Source organism: Anabrus simplex, chromosome 1 (genome assembly GCF_040414725.1).
Source record: "Anabrus simplex isolate iqAnaSimp1 chromosome 1, ASM4041472v1, whole genome shotgun sequence".
NCBI lineage: Eukaryota > Metazoa > Arthropoda > Insecta > Orthoptera > Tettigoniidae > Anabrus > Anabrus simplex.
In genome coordinates, this window is record NC_090265.1 from 1421405781 (window position 1) to 1421428088 (window position 22308).

The 22308-nt window shown below is 37.8% G+C and overlaps 1 protein-coding gene across 3 annotated transcripts in view; it reads left to right on the forward strand.

The window, feature by feature from the left end:
- LOC136879116 (thioredoxin domain-containing protein 9) overlaps window positions 1–20570 on the forward strand; it is a 96436-nt gene extending 75866 nt beyond the window's left edge. For all 3 annotated transcript variants that reach the window (XM_067152865.1, XM_067152879.1, XM_067152871.1), the window contains exon 4: window positions 20102–20570. In XM_067152865.1, coding sequence (XP_067008966.1) covers window positions 20102–20363 — 262 coding nt within the window. In that variant the 3' untranslated portion in view covers window positions 20364–20570. The remainder of the gene's footprint in view (window positions 1–20101) is intronic.
- The last annotated feature ends 1738 nt before the right edge of the window (window positions 20571–22308 follow it).

Genomic DNA, 22308 nt, shown 5'->3' on the forward strand with positions numbered 1-22308 from the left:
GGTTAAGGATGAGCAGTGGTTAAGTCAGAAACGACAACACTAGTTTGAAAGGTCTAATTATAGCATGCCTTCATCCATCTCTGGTAAAAATATTATGCATGGTGTTAAGTAGGGCTCGGAAGTTCATGCATTTGCATTTTTGTTTAGGGGTTAAAAATATATGCTTATACATTGTGCACAAATTATGGAATTTTCAGTCATTTTAACATGCTTTTATGGTGCATATAACTGCATATTCTTATGATTTTGATAAATGCATATTTTAATATTTTAGTACTTATATGGCATATTTTAATGGTTTTTATAGTATTTTTTATCAGCTTTTTTCATGTGGTTGATGTTGGCAGTAATGTTGCGCATGATGACACAGCTTGTCATGTGGTAAAGAGTTATGATATCACACAGTGAATCCCGTTTCATGATCTACCCTCACGTTTTGTGCTCAGCTGTGGACGGGCTGTCCATTGAGTCATGTAACGGTGTTGTGAACTGGTTGTGACCAAACTATGTTTTGCGTATAAAGTGTCTGTTAAAAAGTTCTCTAAGTGCCGAAAATAAGAGCACTTCGAGTTGTAGATTAACTAATTTACAGGAGACATTTTCAGGTGACTTACTATCTACAGATAATAGGGTACTGTTCTGTGGAGCATGTGAGAAAACTATAGGGAGTGAGAAAAGATTTCAAATAGTTCAGCACATAAACACAGCAAAACATAAGGAGAATTTAACTAGCAAACTCGCAAATAAAGAGCCTGTTCAAAAACAAGTATTGGTGTTTAGGAAGTAGGATTAGTGAGTTTTCTTACAACTTGTGCCAAGCATTTTTAGCTGTTGGTATTCCCTTGTATAAAATTAATAACCCCACATTAAAACATTTTCTTCCCAAATACACTTGACCGAGCTCGATAGCTGCATTCGCTTAAGTGCGGCCAGTATCCAGTATTCAGGAGATAGTGGGTTCGAACCCCACTGTCTGCAACCCTGAAAATGGTTTCCCATTTTCACACCGGGCAAATGCTGGGGCTGTACCTTAAGGCCATGGACGCTTCCTTCCCACTCTTAGCCCTTTCCTATCCCATCGCCGCCATAAAACCTCTCTGTGTCGGTGCGACGTAAAGTAGCTTGCAAATACACTCGACAACATGTGCCTGAAGCAAGTACATTGCATAAGACTTACGTAGGATGTTGTTACAATAACGTATTGTCAAATGAACAAAATGAATTGGCGGATCAGTTTGTGTGGTTGTTTATTGATGAAACCACTGATTCTGAGGACTGATTTATTGCTAATGTAATTGTGGGTGCCTTAAATAAGGAACAAAAGACAATACCCTATCTTCTTAATGTGTGTGAATTGCCGGCCACTAACAATGTAACTGTAACACAGTGTGTGATGGACTCATTGAAATTATTATGGCCATCAAATACGACCGGCTACTTTTGTTACTGATGCAGGTACATATATAGTAAAATCAGGACAAACACTGAAAGGCATTTTTCCTAACTTAATTCATATAACTTGTTTGGCACATGCTCTTAAGGGGAGGTGGTAACCGCTATATTTGCAATGCTAATTTTACTTACTTCAGGTACACATTTTGTGATAACTATCAATCAGTTGAAATTTGGTGTGCATACAGCTTAAGGGCTTTTGCGACAATTGTTTTTAGACTTTGAATAATAACCCGACTGAATTTTTATCATTTTTTAAGACGCCTATTTTTACTTATTTTTTTAACACATTGTAGCCAAATAAAATCCAGTTTTTAAGTAATGATGTTATGAAAACACAGAAATGTGTAAAACACCCAAGAGTGTAAGTGATTAGAATTGTATGCTCATATGCCTAGTGCTACCTGAAATATTGGTACCTTTTCCTTTAAAACAAATTGGAGAAAACAAAGGAACAAGTTAAGATTACCTTTTTATTGCCAAAGTGGCAGAAAGCATACCTAAATCAATAATCTGGTTTCCACTAGTCAGTTTGTCACTACATGCGGTGATATTGTCAAATTCACTGCTTGCAAAAGATTTTCTCTTTGAAGAATCAGGGGTACTTACGGAGGAGCATGCTAACAACTGTATTTGCACTATTTTCACTAACATCATTTGTATCGACACCTGGATTTATAGATGTGACTTTTCCTCTACCAGGACCTCCTTTTCGACCTTTTTTGCCTATAAAAAAACTGATTTTTATCCAGGCATTTTCAAGATTTGCTTACAACACGTTTTCATACGAGGGGAAACAATCAATGAACGGAAGAGCAGGAATATGTGACACAGGCTAGCCACAACACAAATGAACACAACAAAAACATTCTCTCTGGTGATCATTACTTTCACCACAGGAAGTAGAATATCAAAGTATATTTAAGCATTTTAACTCAAACTGAAAAAGGGGGCGTAACCTCAAGTGTCAACTTGTCATTTAAATTGTATTGGGCCGATGACCTTCGATGTTAGGCCCCTTAAAACACCAAGCATTTAAATTGTATTTGAGGGCGTTAGGAATTTTCAAAGAAAATTTTTGTTAAATCTCCTTCAAGAGTCCAGTTGTTTAGATCAACACCCAATATCCCACTTTCTCCTGTGCCAGTGTTAACACGTTGGGGAACATGGCTGGATGCAGCTTTGTATTATGCTCAGCACATAGAACTATACCACCCAGCTCATAAATATTAACTCAATGAATTATGTATGTAAGGAATGTGTCGATCTGTGTATTGACAAGTGTCTTAATGCAATGCTTTTTTAAATGAGAAAAAAAGAAAATCTAACCATAAAAGTAATGCATGAATGAAAGATGAAGCCCTTCCACAGCAGTGCATTTAATATCTTAATTATATGCCTAATTTCAGTTTTTAAATAATAGCCTGCTAAATAATTATTCTTTCATTTATCCAGAATTACTTCAGCAACTTCCAAGTTAATATCTTAACACTTTCTTTACCATGCGAGTTGGCCATGCAGTTAGGGGCGCGAGGCTGTGAGCTTGCATCCAGGAGATAGTGGGTTCGAATCCCACTGTCGGCAGCCCTGAAGACGGTTTTCCGTGGTTTCCCATTTTCACACCAGGCAGATGCTGGGGCTGTACCTAAATTAAGGCCACGGCCACTTCCTCCCAACTCAAATGCCTTTCCTATCCCATCATCGCCATAAGACCTATCTGTGTCGGTGCGATGTAAAGCCACTAGCAAAAAAACTTTCTAGATGCGATTTATTTAACCACATTCATATATGAATTTCCATTGTTTTTTAATTTGGCGCGAGTTTCCAGGTCACGCCACTATGGGTGCCACTTGTGAATTGTCTCCCATTTTAAATTTCATTTACATGATGATAAATTGATATATGGCATGTGGCCTCTTTTAATTGACGCCCGTAGGCGACCTGCGCGTCGTGATGAGGATGAAATGATGATGAAGACAACACATACACGCAGTCTCTGTGCCAGAGGAATTAACCAATTATGGTTAAAATTTCCGACCCTGCCGGGAATCGAACCCAGGACCCCTGTGACCAAAGGCCATCATGCTAACCATTTAGCTGTGGAGCCGGACATAATAAATTGATGACAAATCACAACATCTAATTCTCCTAAACTTTGAACATGTCATGATCATATCCATGTGTACAAGAAATACTAAGTCTCATCTCAGTGATTTACTTCGGTTAAAATTATAATCTGATGACCGTAATTATGCCGCTGTTGGTTCAACCTGCATTAATGAATAAAATAAATTTTCTGTATCTCATCTCTAACGTTAGTGACCAATTCCAAATAATAAGATATTCAAATGATGATTTGGAAATTTAAAATAAACTTATTAATAACGTGGGCTTCAAGTCGATCCAGTTGGTCACCACAAAAATATCCTTTCACTCGAAATTTAAGGCAACATTTACATCATTAATTACTTCCAAAACACACATTTACAGACTGGATATCAATCGACTATATCTGGGCAGCATAATCCTCCACAATAAACATGCACAATCACAACATTGCATTTACATAAAATTCCATGATAACCCTATAATCATATTACTTGAGCGATTTCCCTTAAATATTACTTTAATCAGAGATGAATAAAGCATCTCCACAAACAAAGTACAATAGACAGCAAAGAAATAAATTGAAGTAGCAAATAAAATTAACCCACTTGGTTCTAAAGCAAGATGACCTTACGCATTGGTCATGAATAAGTTAAATTATTACCAAGCGAGTTAGCCATGTGGTTAGGGGCACGCAGCTGTGAGCTTGCATTCAGGAGATAGCGAGTTCGAACCCCACTATCGGCAGCCCTGAATGTGGTTTTCCGTGGTTTCCCATTTTCACACCAGGCAAATGCTGGGGCTGTACTTTAATTGAGGCCACGGCCGCTTCCTTCCCACTCCTAGCCCTTTCCCGTCCCATCGTCGCCATAAGACGTATCTATGTCAGTGCAACGTGAAGCAGCTAGCAAAAAAAAAAAAAAAAAAAAACAGAAAGCAACTTGTAAAAAAACTTTAAATTATTTATACAGATAACAATTTGAATTCACACATTTATGAAATTAACCTATCCCCTTGACACTTCAGTAAGCACACATTATTTAATCAGTTGAATTTTGAATACTCATTTCTTCGCAGCATTCACCTAGGACCAGACTGTACAGTCTTCTTGGAGATCAGCCGTATCTGTAGTAGTAGTCTTACAGTCCATGGGTCCCGGGTAGCCTGGAAATGTCATCTCTGCTTGTCCAGTCACCAATTCATGTTCCGCATCATCTTTTGTCTTCTTTCAGTCAGCTTATGCGTACATCCACACAAGAGTTTATTATTACAGCCGACATGGATTATACAGTAGACTGCACATTTGTGTAACCATGCAGATGCGAAAATCTTGGCCCTTGGCACTACAACAACCTATTACTCATGGTTAAAGTTGATTCAACTGGTTCCCCTCTTATCTCTACTGTGACAGTGACCTTGTTCTGTCCTTATTTTCTGAAACCAGTCCTTCCATTTAAATACCACAAGTCTGGCTCGTAAGTTTCTATCACATAAAGTAGTAGGGCTTTTCATCAACCACTGCTAAAAAATCTGATAATGGAGCATTGGTTAATACCTTGTTAAGATTTTAATGTGGTGTTACGGAAATCGTGTTTCACAGAACTCTATAACAAGCTCTTTAACTAACATGGCGTTAACGTTAACGATCAAGTAAGTAGTGTGTAGCATTAACATTATTTCGCTCATCTGAATGGTGCCAGGCATAATGTTATTGATTTGTCACCTTTCCCCTGTATTCCTTTTGCGTGGAATGAGAGGTTCCATTTTAAATACCTTTACGACAACCTAAAACAGAAGGAAAAAAAAATTACTTGCAGAATGGGTTGGAGCGGTCCAAGACCGGAGGTGGTGTATTTATTCCAACACTAGTAAGATACCTACCGGGCGAGTTGGCCGTGCGGTTGGGGGTGCGCGGCTGTGAGCTTGCATCCAGGAGATAGTGGGTTTGAATCCCCCTGTCGGCAAACCTGAAGATGGTTTTCCGTGCTTTCCCATTTTCACACCGGGCTGTACTGTAATTAAGGCCACGGCCGCTTCCTTCCAACTCCTAGGCCTTCCCTATCCCATCGTCGCCATAAGACCTATCTGTGTCGGTACGACGTAAACACACTAGCAGAAAAGCAATATACCTATGCTTCGCTACGGTTTTCAACTGAAAGTTATTATTCAAAGTTTTACATTTTGGAAAGTCCACTGTCAGCCGAGCCTGTAAAATGCACCCTCAGTTCGTACGTCAAACGGTTTTGGAGGAGTGGTTTTCTGATCTAACGCTCATTTGAACCCCACACGGAAGAATATGAATGTTTAAAACCCTATCTTACCGGGCGAGTTAGCCGTGCGCGTAGAGGCGCGCGGCTGTGAGCTTGCATCCGGGAGATAGTAGGTTCGAATCCCACTATCGGCAGCCCTGAAGATGGTTTTCCGTGGTTTCCCATTTTCACACCAGGCAAATGCTGGGGTTGTACCTTAATTAAGGCCACGGCCGCTTCCTTCCAACTCCTAGGCCTTTCCTATCCCATCGTCGCCATAAGACCTATCTGTGTCGGTGCGACGTAAAGCCCCTAGCAAAAAAAAAAACCCTATCTTATTTAACATCTAGGATGTAAAAGTGACCAACCTGTGAAATTTTGATTTTGTACGTCGAACAGTAATGGAATAGTGAATACTTTTTTAAGGGTGAATGTTTTTAAATGTGTATTAAAATCGACAGTAGGATATAGAAGACCACCCTTCAAAAAAAAAAAAAAATGCGTGCCCAAAATGGTTTTGAAAGAATGGATATTGTGGTTTTGAGTCAAGCACCATCTAAACTCCTTAGGGGAGAAATATTTTGAAGTATACAATAGTTTACACCTAGGACATTAAAGAAGACCCTTCTCATAAAATTACAACTTTGTACGTCAAATGGTTTTGGAGGGATTAATAATTTAGTTTACAGAGCTAACGCCTTTTAACACTTTAGGGGGTGGAATGTTAAACATTTCCTATTTCACACCTAGGATTTAAAATATTACCGCAATTTGGAATTTTTTATTCGTACGTTAAACCTTTTCAAATGAAGAAATGAATATATTTGTTTTCGGAACTTAACCCCCATTTAACTCTCTGGGCGGTTAAATTTGTTTCAAACCTTCTGTTATTTAACACCTAGGATATCATTTGAAATGTTAACTACATAATTCACATATTTTCATATAAATGCATATATGTCATCATTCTTCACCCCCCCCCCCTCTCCAGTTAGAACCCCGTTAGCGGTGTGTAACTGTTTTTCTTTAAGTCCACTTTGTGGTTAGCTCATTCATTTTAAAATGAAACAGAATTAAAATATTCATGAAATAAAATACTCAATTGTCGGACTATGCAGTCTCACTTAGTACTTACCCGATTACTTGCACATACAATTGTTGATGGGCGCCAGCTACAAATAAATGTAACGTTAATAGAATGAGAATCTTGAATATCTCTAGAGTTTGAGGTAAAACTTACTTTGATAGCATAACATATAGGTTCTGGGGAAAGGACTTTGTCGTTCGGTTTCCCAATTTAAATTTGAGGTTATCTGATCTACCATTGTAATAAAACAATTGTACTTGATACTAAACAAAATGTATTCTTTAAATTTATAATTTAAATGGCGAAGTTTGCTGCAATAATTTTGATAATATAAAATTCTGAAGTTACAACTGAAAGAAACACTAGGCATTAAATTTGAAATCCTCTTGACCGGCCATTTAAAAGTTGTACAAGAAATTTATCCCTCACTGTTTCACTTGATCTACCTTGAACACTTTAAATGTTATTATGATGTATTCCTTTGAATTGGTATCAGCTGTAGGTATCTCAAACCTAATTTGGTGAAGTATCCTTTTAGTTTCACAAACGAGATATAGCATGGCTTGAAATTATATACACTTCACAATCCAAGTAATTCACTGATAACTGTTAGTCTGCATTGCGACAACTCAATATTCAGCTGTCACCGAGCTGACACAAGAACTCGACCGAACAGAAACATGAAACACACTCCGAACATGTAATCCACTAGCTGATGTACCTCTGCTTTGCTACGAAAATTCTACATTGTATGCTGAATTGTAGGTTAGGTAGAGTACACGTGAGCAAGACTATTAAATTGGATAGCTCTTAACGTTACCCTGGAAACGCGACGTAGAAATCACCAAACGTCTTTTCTCATGTGAAGACTGAGTTAGGGAATTTTTATTGTAATGGTAGGCCCGCTTGCCTGCCATCAGTCACAATCAGGTTGGGGAATTGCATTATAATGGCACACTCACTCTCCACCTGACTTTCTACATCCTCAGAAAGACTGTCTTAGTGGTTTTTCCCAACTGAAATGAACATAAGTCATTACAATGTCGTCAGTAGGAATGGTGCGAGTAAAAGCAATGATTTCACATGAAATATTCGTTCAAATGAAAAACCACACATTTTCTCACTTTTAACGAACAGTACTACGCTGCCGATCTAACAGTCCAAAGTTCCAGAGCTGGAGTGACCAGGCTGCAGACAGCCATGATCCATGAACACTCTGTCCTTTTCTGGAGAGACGGGGGGCTTGAATGGGAGAGTCCCTGGGCAAAAATGATGTCCTTTTACTAATTTATTACCTAGGAGTATCCGATGAGTCGAAAAATCTCAATTCACTACACTGGCGGCAGAAAAATCTATCTGACTTGGAGGCAATTTCTTCCTCCAAGCCAGAGAAGAAACCCCCCTCTTCACTGCTAATTTTGAATAAAATGAATGTAGAATTTAATAAAAGTGAAGAGGATAAAGCTCTTTTTAAGAAATGGCTATTTTCAGCATTGAATTTTGAGTTATGTAGTGAATTGTGGTGCTATAATTTGGAATATGCCAAAATTGTAATTCTAGACTAGGTCATACTACTACTACTACTACTACTACTACTACTACTACTACTACTACTACTACTACCGAGTCTGCCTTAAGAGTGCACACTGCTCATTCAAAACAGCGCATCAGAGTAGGGATCAAATAGCTGGATACTATGATGAACCAGTGTGTTGCGTACCAGCAGTACAGTATCAGAAAATATATGAACCAGGGGAATGACATGCTAAAGAAGAAAGTTTTCCAACTCGCCAGCTATTTTCTGCCAATATTCAGTCGGGCTGTTATACTCGGTACGCAGCAGTAATCCCATCTATCGGAGTTGGGTGGCAGCATAAGAGACGAACATCACCACAAACAATGGTCAGTGTAATGTTACTGGGGTTTTTTTGTGTTTTTTTGCTAATTGCTTAACGTAGCACAGACGCAGATAGGTCTTATGGCGACAATGGAACAGGAAAAGCCTAGGAATGGGAAGGAAGCGGCTGTGGCCTTAATTAAGGTACAACCCCAGCATTTGCCTGGTGTGAAAATGGGAAACCATGGAAAACCATCTTCAGTGTTGCCGACATTGGAGTTCGAACCCACTATCTCCCGGATAATGTTATTGTTGATCAATGTTATGCACTTTCAATAATGTAAGCCTTCACTTCATTTTCTTCTTATTCTGAAATACCACTCTTATTGGTACAGTAAAATTGAGGAAAACATAAATCGTCAGAAGTTGTAGAACTTTTGTTATGCAGTACTTTTCAATAGGACCAATAACATATGTATTTAAAAATTAAATTTTATGGGCCTTCCCCTAAACTACAATTTCATACAGGGCTAATGTTATTGTTTATAACTTAAACTGTAGTTTCTTATTCCACGACTCTATATACCGACTTTCATTAAATTCTGTTAACCCATTTTCTCATGGCTCGGCGTTGATGTGGACTTGGCAACAAAAATACAAATTCATGAATATCTGTGTTATCAAAGCTGGTACGGTAACAATGTATGACATAAATGATCGAAAATTTAATTCTATATTACTTTAGTTATGTAGTATTTATCGATAGAACCACTAATAATATGAATATTTAAGAATTCTATTTTAGGCCTCCCCCTAAACTACCATTTCACTCAGCGTGAGTAAAACGATTTATAGCCTAGATTGTAGTGGCTCATGTCCCGACTTCACATACTGATTTTCATTAAATTCTCTTCAGCCGTTTTCTCGTGATGCGTGTACATACATACTTAGACAGAAATTACAGAAAAGTAAAAAGTGCATTTCCTTGTTACTATGGACATGACCGATACAGAAATACCATTCTTTTCAAATTCTGAGCAATGTACAGACAAAACTCTTCTTTTATATATATAGATTTGGTCACTGACTGACTGACTGACCAACTGTGTCCTCAACTCTCCAAATGACTATCCATCGACCAAGGTTCCATCCAGTTGACTGTTCACCATCCGTCTCACTGACTGACTCACTGAGAGTCCACTTCCATCTGACTACAACACTCCATGGCAAGTCTCTCCATTCAACTAACTCGCTGCTATAGGATACTCCTATATATAGACACTAGTTGTCACATGGTGAAACGCCCACGTCATATTTAAAAACAGCCATGATGTCATTCCCACCCAGCTCCAAAGTATTACAGATTGTGTTGAAGTAACCTGGGGCAAAGTAGGAACTCCCTCAATCATCTCATACATCTAAATGCATACAATGACAGAGCAATGACTCGACAGTTACTGTAACAGTATTGCACCCTATGTTGTAACGTCTTAAAGTTTCACAAATTAATTATACAGTGAAACCTCGGAATGCGAGTAACTTGGTCTAAGGGTGTTTTGCAAGACGAGCAAACATTTTAAATAAATTTTGACTTGATAAGCGAGTGAGGTTCCGCAATATGAGCGTCACGTGTGCCTACGTTTTCCCCTCCCCTGTTCGTTTGTCGATTGTATGAACGAGATCTTTGGTCCTGTAGTGAAGAAATAATCTGCTGCTCAAAGGAATTCAAGTTCGTTAAGGTTAAGTTGCTTCCTCCCAACACTACTCCACTACTCCAGCCTATGCATCAGAAGTCATTTATAACTTCAAGAAGCTATACACTAAAACGCTATTTCAGCGATGCTTCGAAGTGACCGAAGAAACAAACCTAACCCTCCGAGAGTGTGGGAGAAATCATTTCCCCAACGTGAACTGCCTGAAGATCATTGATAAAGCCTGGGATGGAGTCACCAAAAGAACTTTCACTTCAGCTTGGGGAAAGCTGTGGCCTGACTGTGTTCTTGGACGTCACTTTGAGGGGATTGTTGGTGACAATGAGCCGCCGATTGTCGACAAAATTGTCCTTAGGGAAGACTATGGGGCTGGAGGTGAATGACGTGGACATTCAAGAGCTGGTGGAAGAACATAGGCAGGAACTGACCACCAACGAACTGATGGACCTGCATCGCGAACAAGAGGAGGAGGTTATGAAGATCTCGTCCAGGGAAGAGGAGGAAGAAAAGTCAATGGAATCTCTCACCACAACTGAGATTCGGGAGAAATGCAAAATGTGGGAAACGGTGCAAAATTTTGTAGAAAAACACCACCCGAATAAGGCTGTAGCAGTGCGAGCAAAGAATCAGTTCAATGACAATGCAATGTCACATTTTCGTGAAATCTTAAAAAAGAGGCAAAATCAACTGTCATTGGACAGGTTCCTCGTTAAAGTTGCACGTAAAGAAAACAATTCCAGTGAGCCGACAGATAGCAGTGATTCCATTAGTGAAATTCGTGTTACACAATAACTCTTCTCATGTCATCTCTCGTCTCCCTCACACCAATAATGATTCTTTTGTAAGGAAAAGTGCACTTTCATTGTTTTACATTACATTTTGTTTTACAAATGGTATGCGAATAAATATTTTTGTGTTGTGGGCGAATCATCCGCGTTTCAATTCTTTCTTATGGGAAAACTTGCTTTGATGTAAGAGCGCTTTGGATTACAAGCAAGTTGTCGGAACAAATTATGCTCGCAATCCAAGGTTCCACTGTATATCCATATCTGATATTAGGCAGCAACTCACACTCTACATTATTTTAGTGCTAACATACACACACATAGCAAAATCAGATTATAGTATTGAATCAAATAATAATAATAGTTACAATAATAGTAATAATACTAATAATAATGATAACACAGATAAAATACAGATGAATGTTTGTGCAGGATTTGAACCGTTACAACTTTTTATCCTCATAAAAAGAACTCCTTTTACACTCCCCTTAAGTTGATTTCACCCCTTCCCCCGCCACAAAATACACATACATTTGTTTTTAAAGGAGATTCCAAATACCAATTTTCTCGTCCGTAACATTCTTCGTTTTTGAGATATAAGTATCCTCAAAGAATTCAACTCACTTTTCAAATATTTATCACCTCCCCTTAATTGGATTTTCCAAAAACAAAAGAATACATGTATCTTCATTTTTAAAGGAGATTCCAAATACCAATTTTGACGTCTGTAATATGTTAAGTTTTTGAGATGTCGTGATCCTAAGGATTCAGGAGGCTGGGGACTTGAGTTCAAGTTTTCGGGAGCTTAATCTTAAAATAATATTACCTTTACACACTCACACTCTTCCCTTCACCTGTATTGAATAGATCAAACGGTTCCAACTCAGGTGCTCCTAGGGCCCTGGCCAGCCCCGGCAGCAGCCCCGGCGCTGTGCTGAAGTACTGGTGATGTGGTAGGGGAAGGAGGGGAAGTGGCAGAGGGAGAACCCACACGTCGTCAAGTCAGCGCGCAGCTTACAAAAACAATATTATTTATGACAATTCTGTGACCACACAAACAATTTTTCTGTGCATGCATTGTGTTTGCCTTAATGTATATTTAGCGTTTAAGTCGATTGTTGACGTCGTTTTATGGCAACTAATTTACCAATATTTGCAATCGATCTGTCAGTAGAAATTCTAAGTACAGTCTCTAAGACATTATCAAACAGAGTCCTAGTTCAACATTTATTTAAATTCTGAATTGAAAACATCTATTCGCATGCATAAGTTGTACCGAACGTTGACGTAAATTTTAAGGCAAAATAATGAAGTCTGGGAAATTCTTCCTTTATAGAAGGAAATTAAAATCATCGCTGTAGTGGTAGTACCTGTCATTTAGGATTGCATTTGACTGTAGTTTTATCAGCTTTGTTTGGAAAGATGATGATTTTTCAGAACATGCTGAAAATGGGGTCATAAATATTTGACATTAATGTGCCATATCATTTATTTCTTTGAATGGGGCGTTGAATTCATTGTGCAAAGTCTGCAACGACGGCTGATAGTCTCCAAGATTTTCGTAAGTAGACACGTGTAATGATTTTAATGAAGTAAAATTGTCAAAATTTCCGGCTTCATGATGACTTTTCCATAACACTCTGCATTTTGAAAGCCTTAATTCTATCACACATGGTGCTAATCATTGTGTTTCTCCCTTGCATTGAAATATTTAAATCATTCAAATAAGACGTTATGTCTGCCGAGAAAGCGAGGTCAGCTAACCATTGTTTATTCCGCAAAGTTGGTTGTGGAAAATCTTTCATCTCTATGAACAGAGCAATTTCTGCAATTATTGCAAAGAAGGTTGCTAGCACTTACACACAACTTAACCAGCGCACAATAGAAAAAACGGGAATGTTGCTACATTCTGCCTCGAGGTCCTTTAAAAATTATGTGGACTGCTGATGGTTCAAACCTTGCTTTCTGCAGAAATTTACACATTTTGACACAGTATCCATATCAGATTTAAAGTTGCGAAAGATTATTGTACATAATTGTTCTTGATGTAAAATACAATGTACTGCGTGGACTAGGTGGGGAAGGAGGGGAACGGTGCTGTTGAGTGCAGCGCTGGTACGCCCCGGCACTAAGTGCTCGAGTTGGAAAGGCCTGGAATAGATACACACATTACATATTTACACTTTATACAATTAAGACACATGAACCTCTTTGTATAGATACACTTTTAGCTCTTGGTTAGATAGTCTCTTTCAAGTCTTTGACTAACCAGTTAAATTGCATTCTATAATACAATAAGATCGTACCATACAAGCTAGGTAGGTAATTATTTAGCTTTTGATTCAAGATTTCTCCAGTCTTCTGCGTCGTCTTCCCTCTTGATTTCTTCTCTGCGCCCGCTATACCGTAGTCGCGTTGAATGATGCGACGTTTAGCTCACGCGGATGTGTAGCTCCGGGGTTCGAACACAACACCCTCAAACTCCGTCGTTGACCAGAGTAGTCTATCTCCCAAACAATTCGGACTACAAGGTTATGTTTACTGATAGGATAGGCTCGCTAAGACACTCGGCCCTCCTGTCAAACAGTTCGTTGTTCGTGTTGTTGCAGCTCAAGTCTTTGCACTAGCAACCTGCTAATTGTGCTGTACACAATGTTTCCCTTACTGCCTTGTGTAACCTGATACAGTTTCTAGACAGTTTGCTAAGCTACATTTAACTGGTTCTGCAGCTCACTGCTACGTACATAACCTATAAGATCTGCACTACTATGGCTCACAGCCACACACACATTACTTGTACTGAAGCTAGACAGTTTCTCTCCCTTGGTGACATACAGCCATTCACATGTTGTTAGCACGGCAGTCGGTCAGATTCTCTCTAATCTGCCAAAGTATCATTCCCTACATCTTACGTTCATTTCTCGAAGCTTTTCCCCCTACCTCGGTAGAAGTAAGATTGGTAAAAAGTCTGATTGGTTTGAGAGTCCCTCCCACTAAATAAAGGGGTGTCATAGAATTCACTCGAACGATTTCGCTTCTTGCTGCGTCAACAATCTACGTGATATTTGCTTCGATTTGCTTCTAGAAACACTTACAGAACTTCTTTTGTGTTCTCTGATTTACACTGACGCCGTGTAGCTGACCATTGCACAACGTTACACATAAACCCACTTCATGTTGCACCAGCTTGCTTCAAGTAAAACTTGTATGAAGTCGTATGCTTTGAATACCTAGAACACTCTTCCACTTAATAAAATTATCACTCAATATTTTGAAACACTAGATTTTCTTGCCACTGTTACATGATCATAAAAACTCTAGATCAATACTCAATATCCTTAGTCTCGGAGGTCGCGGATTCGAGACTCGCTCAGCACTGAGACATGAAAAGGGTGCATAGCGACACGGTCGTGACATATATACTGTAGATATGCTCATTTTAAAAATTCACCCCCTTTAACACTTCCCCTTAAATGAATTTTAGGAATACAAATTATGCGCATCCTTTTACTTTTAAAGGAGATTCCGTATACAAATTTTCACGTCTCTATCATGTTACGTTTTTGAGATATATTCTAGGTATACTTATTTCAGATATTACAACCTTAGGTCTCAAAATCAGCAAAACAAAGACAGTTGGCTTGTTGATGAGTAGAAACTCTCCAACTGTTCATCTAAGAATTGGAGATGAGGAGATGGATATTGTAGGCAACTTCCAGTATTTAGGTAGTGTTCTATCATCAGACAATACCATACATCAAGAGATTAGTAACAGAATACAGAAAGCTTCCAAATTCTATCACGCTGTACGTCAAGTACTTTGGGATAAAACATTTCCATTAGTTTCCAAGATCAGCTTGTACAAAATAAATCTAGTACCTATATTGACGTATGGCGTGGAAGCAGCAACGCTTACTGGACCAACAAAGAGTCGTCTTCATGCAACAGAAATGAAGTTCATCCGTTCTTGTTTACAAAAAACCAAAATGGATAAAATAAGGAATGTGGATATCCGACAACAGCTTGGATTGGAAAGAAGCTTGCTGGAGACTCTAGAAATGAGGAGATTGCAATGGTATGGTCACATGAAAAGAATGAACCCTCACAGGACTCCTCGAACATACTTTGACCACAATGTTCCTGGGAAGAGACAAAGAGGAAGACCTCGTGATGTTTGGGAAAAACAGATAATGAAGGACCTTGAAATTAGAGATGTGAACTGTTGTCATATATATGAGCAGCACCTGTGGAAGGATAGAACAAACTGGAGTAGGCTCGTACACAACCGCACCCACCTTGCTGGAGCGAAGAAATTATGATGATGATGACTTATTTCAAAACTTCACCCCATTTTTTCAACAAACAAAAACAAAAAAAAAGTGTTTATTTATTTTTAAAGCAGATTCCAAATACCATTCTTTATGACCATAACATCTTCAGTTTTTGAGATACAAGTATCCTCATAAAAGGTATTTAACCCCTTTTTCACCTTTCACCCCATTAAGAGGATTTTCTGAAAACAAAATGTGTTTCCTTACTTTTAAAGAAGAATCCAAATACCAATTTTCACATCTTTAAACTGTTAAGTTTTTGAGATACAGGCCTAGATACACTCATTTTAAAAATTCAACCCCTCCCCTCTTTTCACCCTTGTAGCGATGGAATATTCAAAAATCCTCCTGTAGTTAGCACCTACAATGTAATATAAATGTATCCTCGAATTTTTTTAAAAAATTTTTTATGTGCAGTAGCTTTGGCTCGGCAATGATGAATAAGTCGGTCAGGATCATGTTATATATAGATTTAAATAGATTACTTTTGAAGATTATTGCATTAATTGGCGATGAAATTCACCCTCTTCGTATTGGTCTTGTGATGCAGAATATCACGGAGGTTTTTAAGCTAAATTTTATTAACTATTATTTTATTAAATTTTATTAATAACTGCAGTAACACAATCATATTCAAAATTAAGCCTACCAGGTTATACACCATGTAGGCTACATGTGATTATGATCCCTCTTCCTTTGAATTTATATTTCGATTCATAATATAATGTTCGTTACATGTTAATAAGTTAAGGGAATATCCATATAATATCTCTCTCCTATGAAATGTTTGGTTTTAAGGTATTCTTGTTATTGTGTGACAGATCTTTCATATTACCATTCAGAGGTTTTTAAGCCAAATTTTATTAACTGGACAGATTATTAATAAGTACGGTAGCACAATCGTATTAGAAATTACGCCTACCAGGTTATACATGGAGTAGGCTACATGTGATTATGATCTTTCCTTTGTATCCATACTTTGACATAATATTTCTTACATATGAATAAGTTACTGGAATATTAGTGTAAGTATGTATATCTCTTCTACAATTTACAATACTGGTATCTCCCGTAATGATCTGAGTGACCCCATTGCATAATATCTCAGAGCAACCAGCAGTTGCTGCATTGGAAATTGGTAAATATCATTCTGTATGGTATTTTAACCAAATAGAGTTGAGACAATATGCGACACTTCCGGATTTAGCCTTGTTAAAATGGGAGACAATTCGCAAGTGGCACTTCTAGTGGCGGGACCTGGATATTAGTGCTAAATTCAAATATCAGTGGAAATACATATACGGAAATGGATAGATAAATTAGTCTAGAAAGAAAGTGTTACTATGATATTAACTTCAAAGTTGCTAAAGCAATTCTGGATAGATGAATGAAGAATTATTTAACAGACACATAATCAACATGTGAAATGGACTGCTGTGAAAGGGCTTGATCTTTCATTTATGCGTTACTATTTTAGCTTTAGAATTCCTGCCTGAACGTTCACAACTAGATTTTTCATTTTTCTCATTTGAAAGCATTGCATCATCATATTAAAACACTTGTCAACAAAAATAACGGCACATTCCTTACATGATTCACTGAATTTACATTTAAGAACTCGACAATTTTTCTTTTAACTTGAAGCCTACTAACAGAAAGAATTTATCGTCAAAAACATTCAGAATTTCCCTATAAGCAATACTTGCCATTACATTACGGTAAAGCAAATTTGCATCATATTGTTTCAACAAAATATGTGCATTTCATAAATCGCCCATATTTTCTTCAGTGCTTGACAACACATTATGGCATTTCAAATGGGGTAACTTGGAACACAACCAGCCACAGATATATGCATATGCATTTTCCTGAATTAAATCAAAACCCACAGATCACACCTACAACACATCGGTATTGAAGATTAACTGCTGCACTATACAATAAAATAAGTTTAGGATATTTTAAACCAGTTAAAATACGGGTCGCGGAGGTCAGAAATTTAGGAAGTACTATACAAATCTCTTTGTAACTGGACGAATATATATGCAAACACAATATTTGCTTAGTTTTTCTTGTGCCGAGGTATATGGAAGAAAGACCGCGAATCCTTCTGCACTTCATAGTTATTGCAGCCAAATACAGCATATATCTTTCCACTCATACTGAGAGGAGATGTAAAGGAATGACGCGCTACTATTTACTTACCGAGCTCGATAGCTGCAGTCGCTTAAGTGCGGCCAGTGTCCAGTATTCGGGAGATAGTAGGTTCGAACCCTCTGTCGGCAGCCCCGAAAATGGTTTTCCATGGTTTCCCATTTTCACACCAGGCAAATGCTGGGGCTGTACCTTAAGGCCACGGCCACTTCCTTACCACTCCTAGCCCTTCCCTGTCCCATCATCGCCTCAAGACCTATCTGTGTCAGTGCGACGTAAAGCAACTAGCAAAAAAACTTTACTTATGTCAACTTAATGCAAACACACAAATAACGCCAAAAACTTCACAAACAAATACACGTGCTCTTATGACAGAATCAGTAACTCCAGGTCACTCCCCTGCTAGACAGAGCTCTAAAATCTGTCTGTCTGTGTGTGTGTGTGTGTGTGTGTGTGTGTGTGTGTGTGTGTGTGTGTGTGTGTGTGTGTGTGTGTGTGTGTGTGGGGTCTCTCTCTCTCTCTCTCTCAGCCATGAGGCTGGTTGGCAGCAGCTCTCCATTCTTCACGTTTCTATGCTTTCTTTTCCAGTTCATAGTAGGAATCAGATTTTTTGTCTAATATTTGCATCATGTACTCTAATCTTGTTTGTTGTCCGACTCGTTGGCTGAACGGTCAGCTTACTGGCCTTCGGTTCAGAAGGTCCCGGGTTTGATTCCCAGCTGGGTCGGGGATTTTAACCTTAATTGGTTAATTCCTACGGCACGGGGGCTGGGTGTATGTGTTGTCTTCATCATAATTTCATCCTCCTCATGACGGGCAGGTCGCCTACGGGCGTCAAATAGAAAGACCTGCACCTGGTGAGCAGAACTCGTCCTGGGATATCCCGGCACTAAAAGCCATACGACATTTCATTTCATCTTGTTTGTCCTCTATAATTTTTTCCTCTATGGAACCCTCTATTATTTTCTTCAAAAACCCATATCTAAGTATATGGCCTATTAGATGATCTCACAGTCTTCTTATTTGTGTCATAATCTATACCACTCCAAAATCTGCATCTGTTAGTTCAAGTATGTCATTTCTTCTCTGTGAAACTTCCTGTTTCTCAGCATTTTGAGGGTAATCTACATAGAGCACCTGAGCACCAAAATCTCTTCCAGCCATTTTTATTTTTACACAACGTTTAGTAGTAACGGGACGAAAGTGCTACTTTAAATTAACAGAGTTTAATGGTTTGTTAGCGTTAACAAAGGTTGATGAAACAGCTATTCTGTTGACAATCCTGTTAAAGCAGTTTAATGTGACGTTAAATCCTTAGCGAATTTTGATGAAACTGGTCCTTAGACAATTACTTTAATTGTGCAGTTCCAGCTGTGTGTGCCACAGAATCTCTTATGGTTACAAAGTTCAAATTCTTCATAAATTTGCATAAAATCTGAGTCTCACTATTCTCAATAAGACTTGACAATTTAAGGTAAAATTAGCCATTGTACATTCTTTCAATAAAGACTTTCAAAGTGCTCAAATCTCAAAATGACGTTTATCATGGTAAGATACTGTCTCATGAATAAAGTCATTAAGTTGCTCACTCACGAGTAAAAGACTCGCTTACAAACTTCCGGGTTGAGATGTTCTGAAATTCACGTGGTAAAAGATGAACTCTCACAGAATAGAGACACTATGAATCTCCTGTGTAAACTGTTTTATTATATGGTCAGCTGCCTTTCCGTGCTCATCTTCTGGTTCAGTCATATTTAAAATTTGGCATGACCCTTTCACCTCGTTGGGCTTTATTTTTCGTGTCTTTCTGGCTTCAACAAAATAATTTCCTCATATGTGCACCAGTCATAATGAAACTGTCCACAATCTAGCCTCGGACAGGATGACGAAGTATACAACTGTTTACGAGTGACACTTATGTATCCTTTGTCTCCACCGGGTTTTCCTCTGCTTCAAAATAGCCCCCTCGAGGACACACTTCTTTCTAACAATGGCTCCAGCGTCCTTCCCTTGTTCCAGAAATATGCTGCCCTAATCCTTTCCATAGACATTTGGTGTCTGCCACATCCTGTTCACTTACAATATTTTGCCACACTGTTGAAATACAAAATTGAGAGCAATAATTCTTGCTTATTGGAAATTTATCATACGGTTTGCCAATTTAATCATCATGAGCACTTCTGAATGGCTCAATATGTACATTTGTATTGAATATTCTTGTTGGACTTAGGCATATTAAATTGTTATGAACCACTTGTTAATAACATCCTACTTTGATTTAAGGCTTTACTTTAAATGGTGTTTTTAAAAGTGGATTAAATGTAACTTCAACTTTAATTTTTCAGAGTTCAATTTAATATATACTTCTGTTTTGTATTTTTCAGAGAGGTTACGCATCAAAATCATTCCAACTATTGCTTTGATAAAAGATGGCAAAACCAAAGACTTTATTGTTGGCTTCACTGACCTTGGAAATCATGATGAGTTTTCTACTGCAATGCTGGAATGGAGAATAGCACAGTCAGGAGTCATCAACTATAGTGGTGATCTCTTAAATCCACCAGATGAGTCTAAACGTCCTAAACCTATTTTTGGAACTAAGAAAACTATTCGAGGTAAAGATTCTGATGACGACGATGATGGATTTTGATCTGTAAATGGCAAATCGTTTGCCTTTATTCACATGCTATGAGTATTGAAGGTGCATCCTTTGTTCACACTAAAATGTAGACTTTTTAACATTTTCCATACTTCTTGACATTCTAATTTACTTTCATCATTGTTAATATTTGAATAAAACTGAAGATTATATAAGAAAAGGCTGATTTATAAGAAATAAAGGTTTGATCACACTGTTTCTTTTAATAAATGCTTTTTGCATGTCCAGTAATGTTACACTAGGAAACTAAACCTTTTTAGTCTTCAAGCAGTTATCATTTATGCTTATGTTTAGTTTCAAGAATAATTATGGGAAATGCTGTAGAAATTCTTCTGGTAGATTTGTTACAAGTGTCCTGAATTCAGGATAGAGTAAAAATAGGTTGGTGTTTATAGTGTATATTTCCCATTTTCATACAAGGCAAATGCTTAAGGCGACACTCCAGAGATAAAGAGATTTTTGTCTAATGCATGGATTTTCATGAAACGTTGTGGGAATGTCACCTACATAAAAGTAGAGATATCACACAAATTTCATTCATATACAATTAATAGTTTTCCAAAAATAAAATTTTTGAATTTTTAAATGTAATTTAATTAACATGTTAATGTAAATTTGTAATTAGATAGATAATACTTCTTTCAAAAGCACAACATATCGATTTTTCTGTTCATAATTTATATAAGGAGATATATTGTGCTAAAGTTTGTTTAATTTTTATGTTCTAAAATTTTGGACTGCATATCTCTACTAGGTGAAAAAAATTCTGCAATCAAAAATTCCATACGCAAGTTCCTGAACATAGCTGTGATACATATACCATACAGATTTTGTTACAATTGGCTGAATATTATGGGCAAAAATTGGGATTTAAATGCAAAAATTACAATTGGCAGGAAAATTAAAGCAAAGTTCAAGTGACGTTTTCTTCCTGATTCATTACCTAAAAGTCCCCGGAAACATATTTTTCCTTCCCCTCCATTCTTAGCAGCTTCTGTACGAATACCGGTAACTCTGAAAGCTTGTCTCTTCTTCTCCTTCTCCAAAGGACAGAAAATGATTCACCTGCATTTTGTTTTTCACAATGCAACATTTCCTGAGTCAAAGTTATGGGGATTGCACAGGAGTTTCTGTAATGTCATGATTGTTGTCTATAGGTGCAGGACTTGCACGACTTGAAGTGAATGCGACACTTTCCTGATGAGAACAATCTAATGCCGATAACATTTCATGACCTTTTGTCCCCGATTTCTTCAATGGAGACTCCTGTTCGATAATAGCTGATCCCCCATCTCTTTCCTATCAAAAGTTCAGCAATTCGTCACTTAGCTAAGGCTGATTTATGTTTCCGCATATTGTTTATTCCCTTGGATACAAGCTATCAATTATTACAGCACACTGTATTTCAATAATAACAGTATCTTGATACGCAACTACAAGACGTTACTTTGCGCTTACTTAACAAAAGTAAACAGATGGGCTATCACCACAGAACCCACAAAAAAGATTAAACATACAAGAATAACAAAACTTAGTTTTCAGCACTATTGTAGTACCATCAGGAATACCAATACAAGCATAAAATGTTGCTCAATGACAGTCAAGTACTGAAATATTAGTCCGTAACAAGCTTTATAAATTCATTCAGAAATATGGTAGATCTTACAGCTTGAGTGTGTATAAATATATCAGGAGAGGGAGTAGCTGTTAGCCCATCCCATGGATGTGCAATTTCAAAGAACAGGCATATTTGATTGAATGGAAACATGACAATGACATCATTACCTAACAAAGCACTGCAGCAGATGCCCTTGTTGCATATGCAACCACCATTACGCATGAGTGAAACGTGTAATCCTTTGACAGGTAGGTGTACATCATTATCAGTCCCCACATTCAATATTATATGATCACTGCTTTTGTTTACCGATATTTT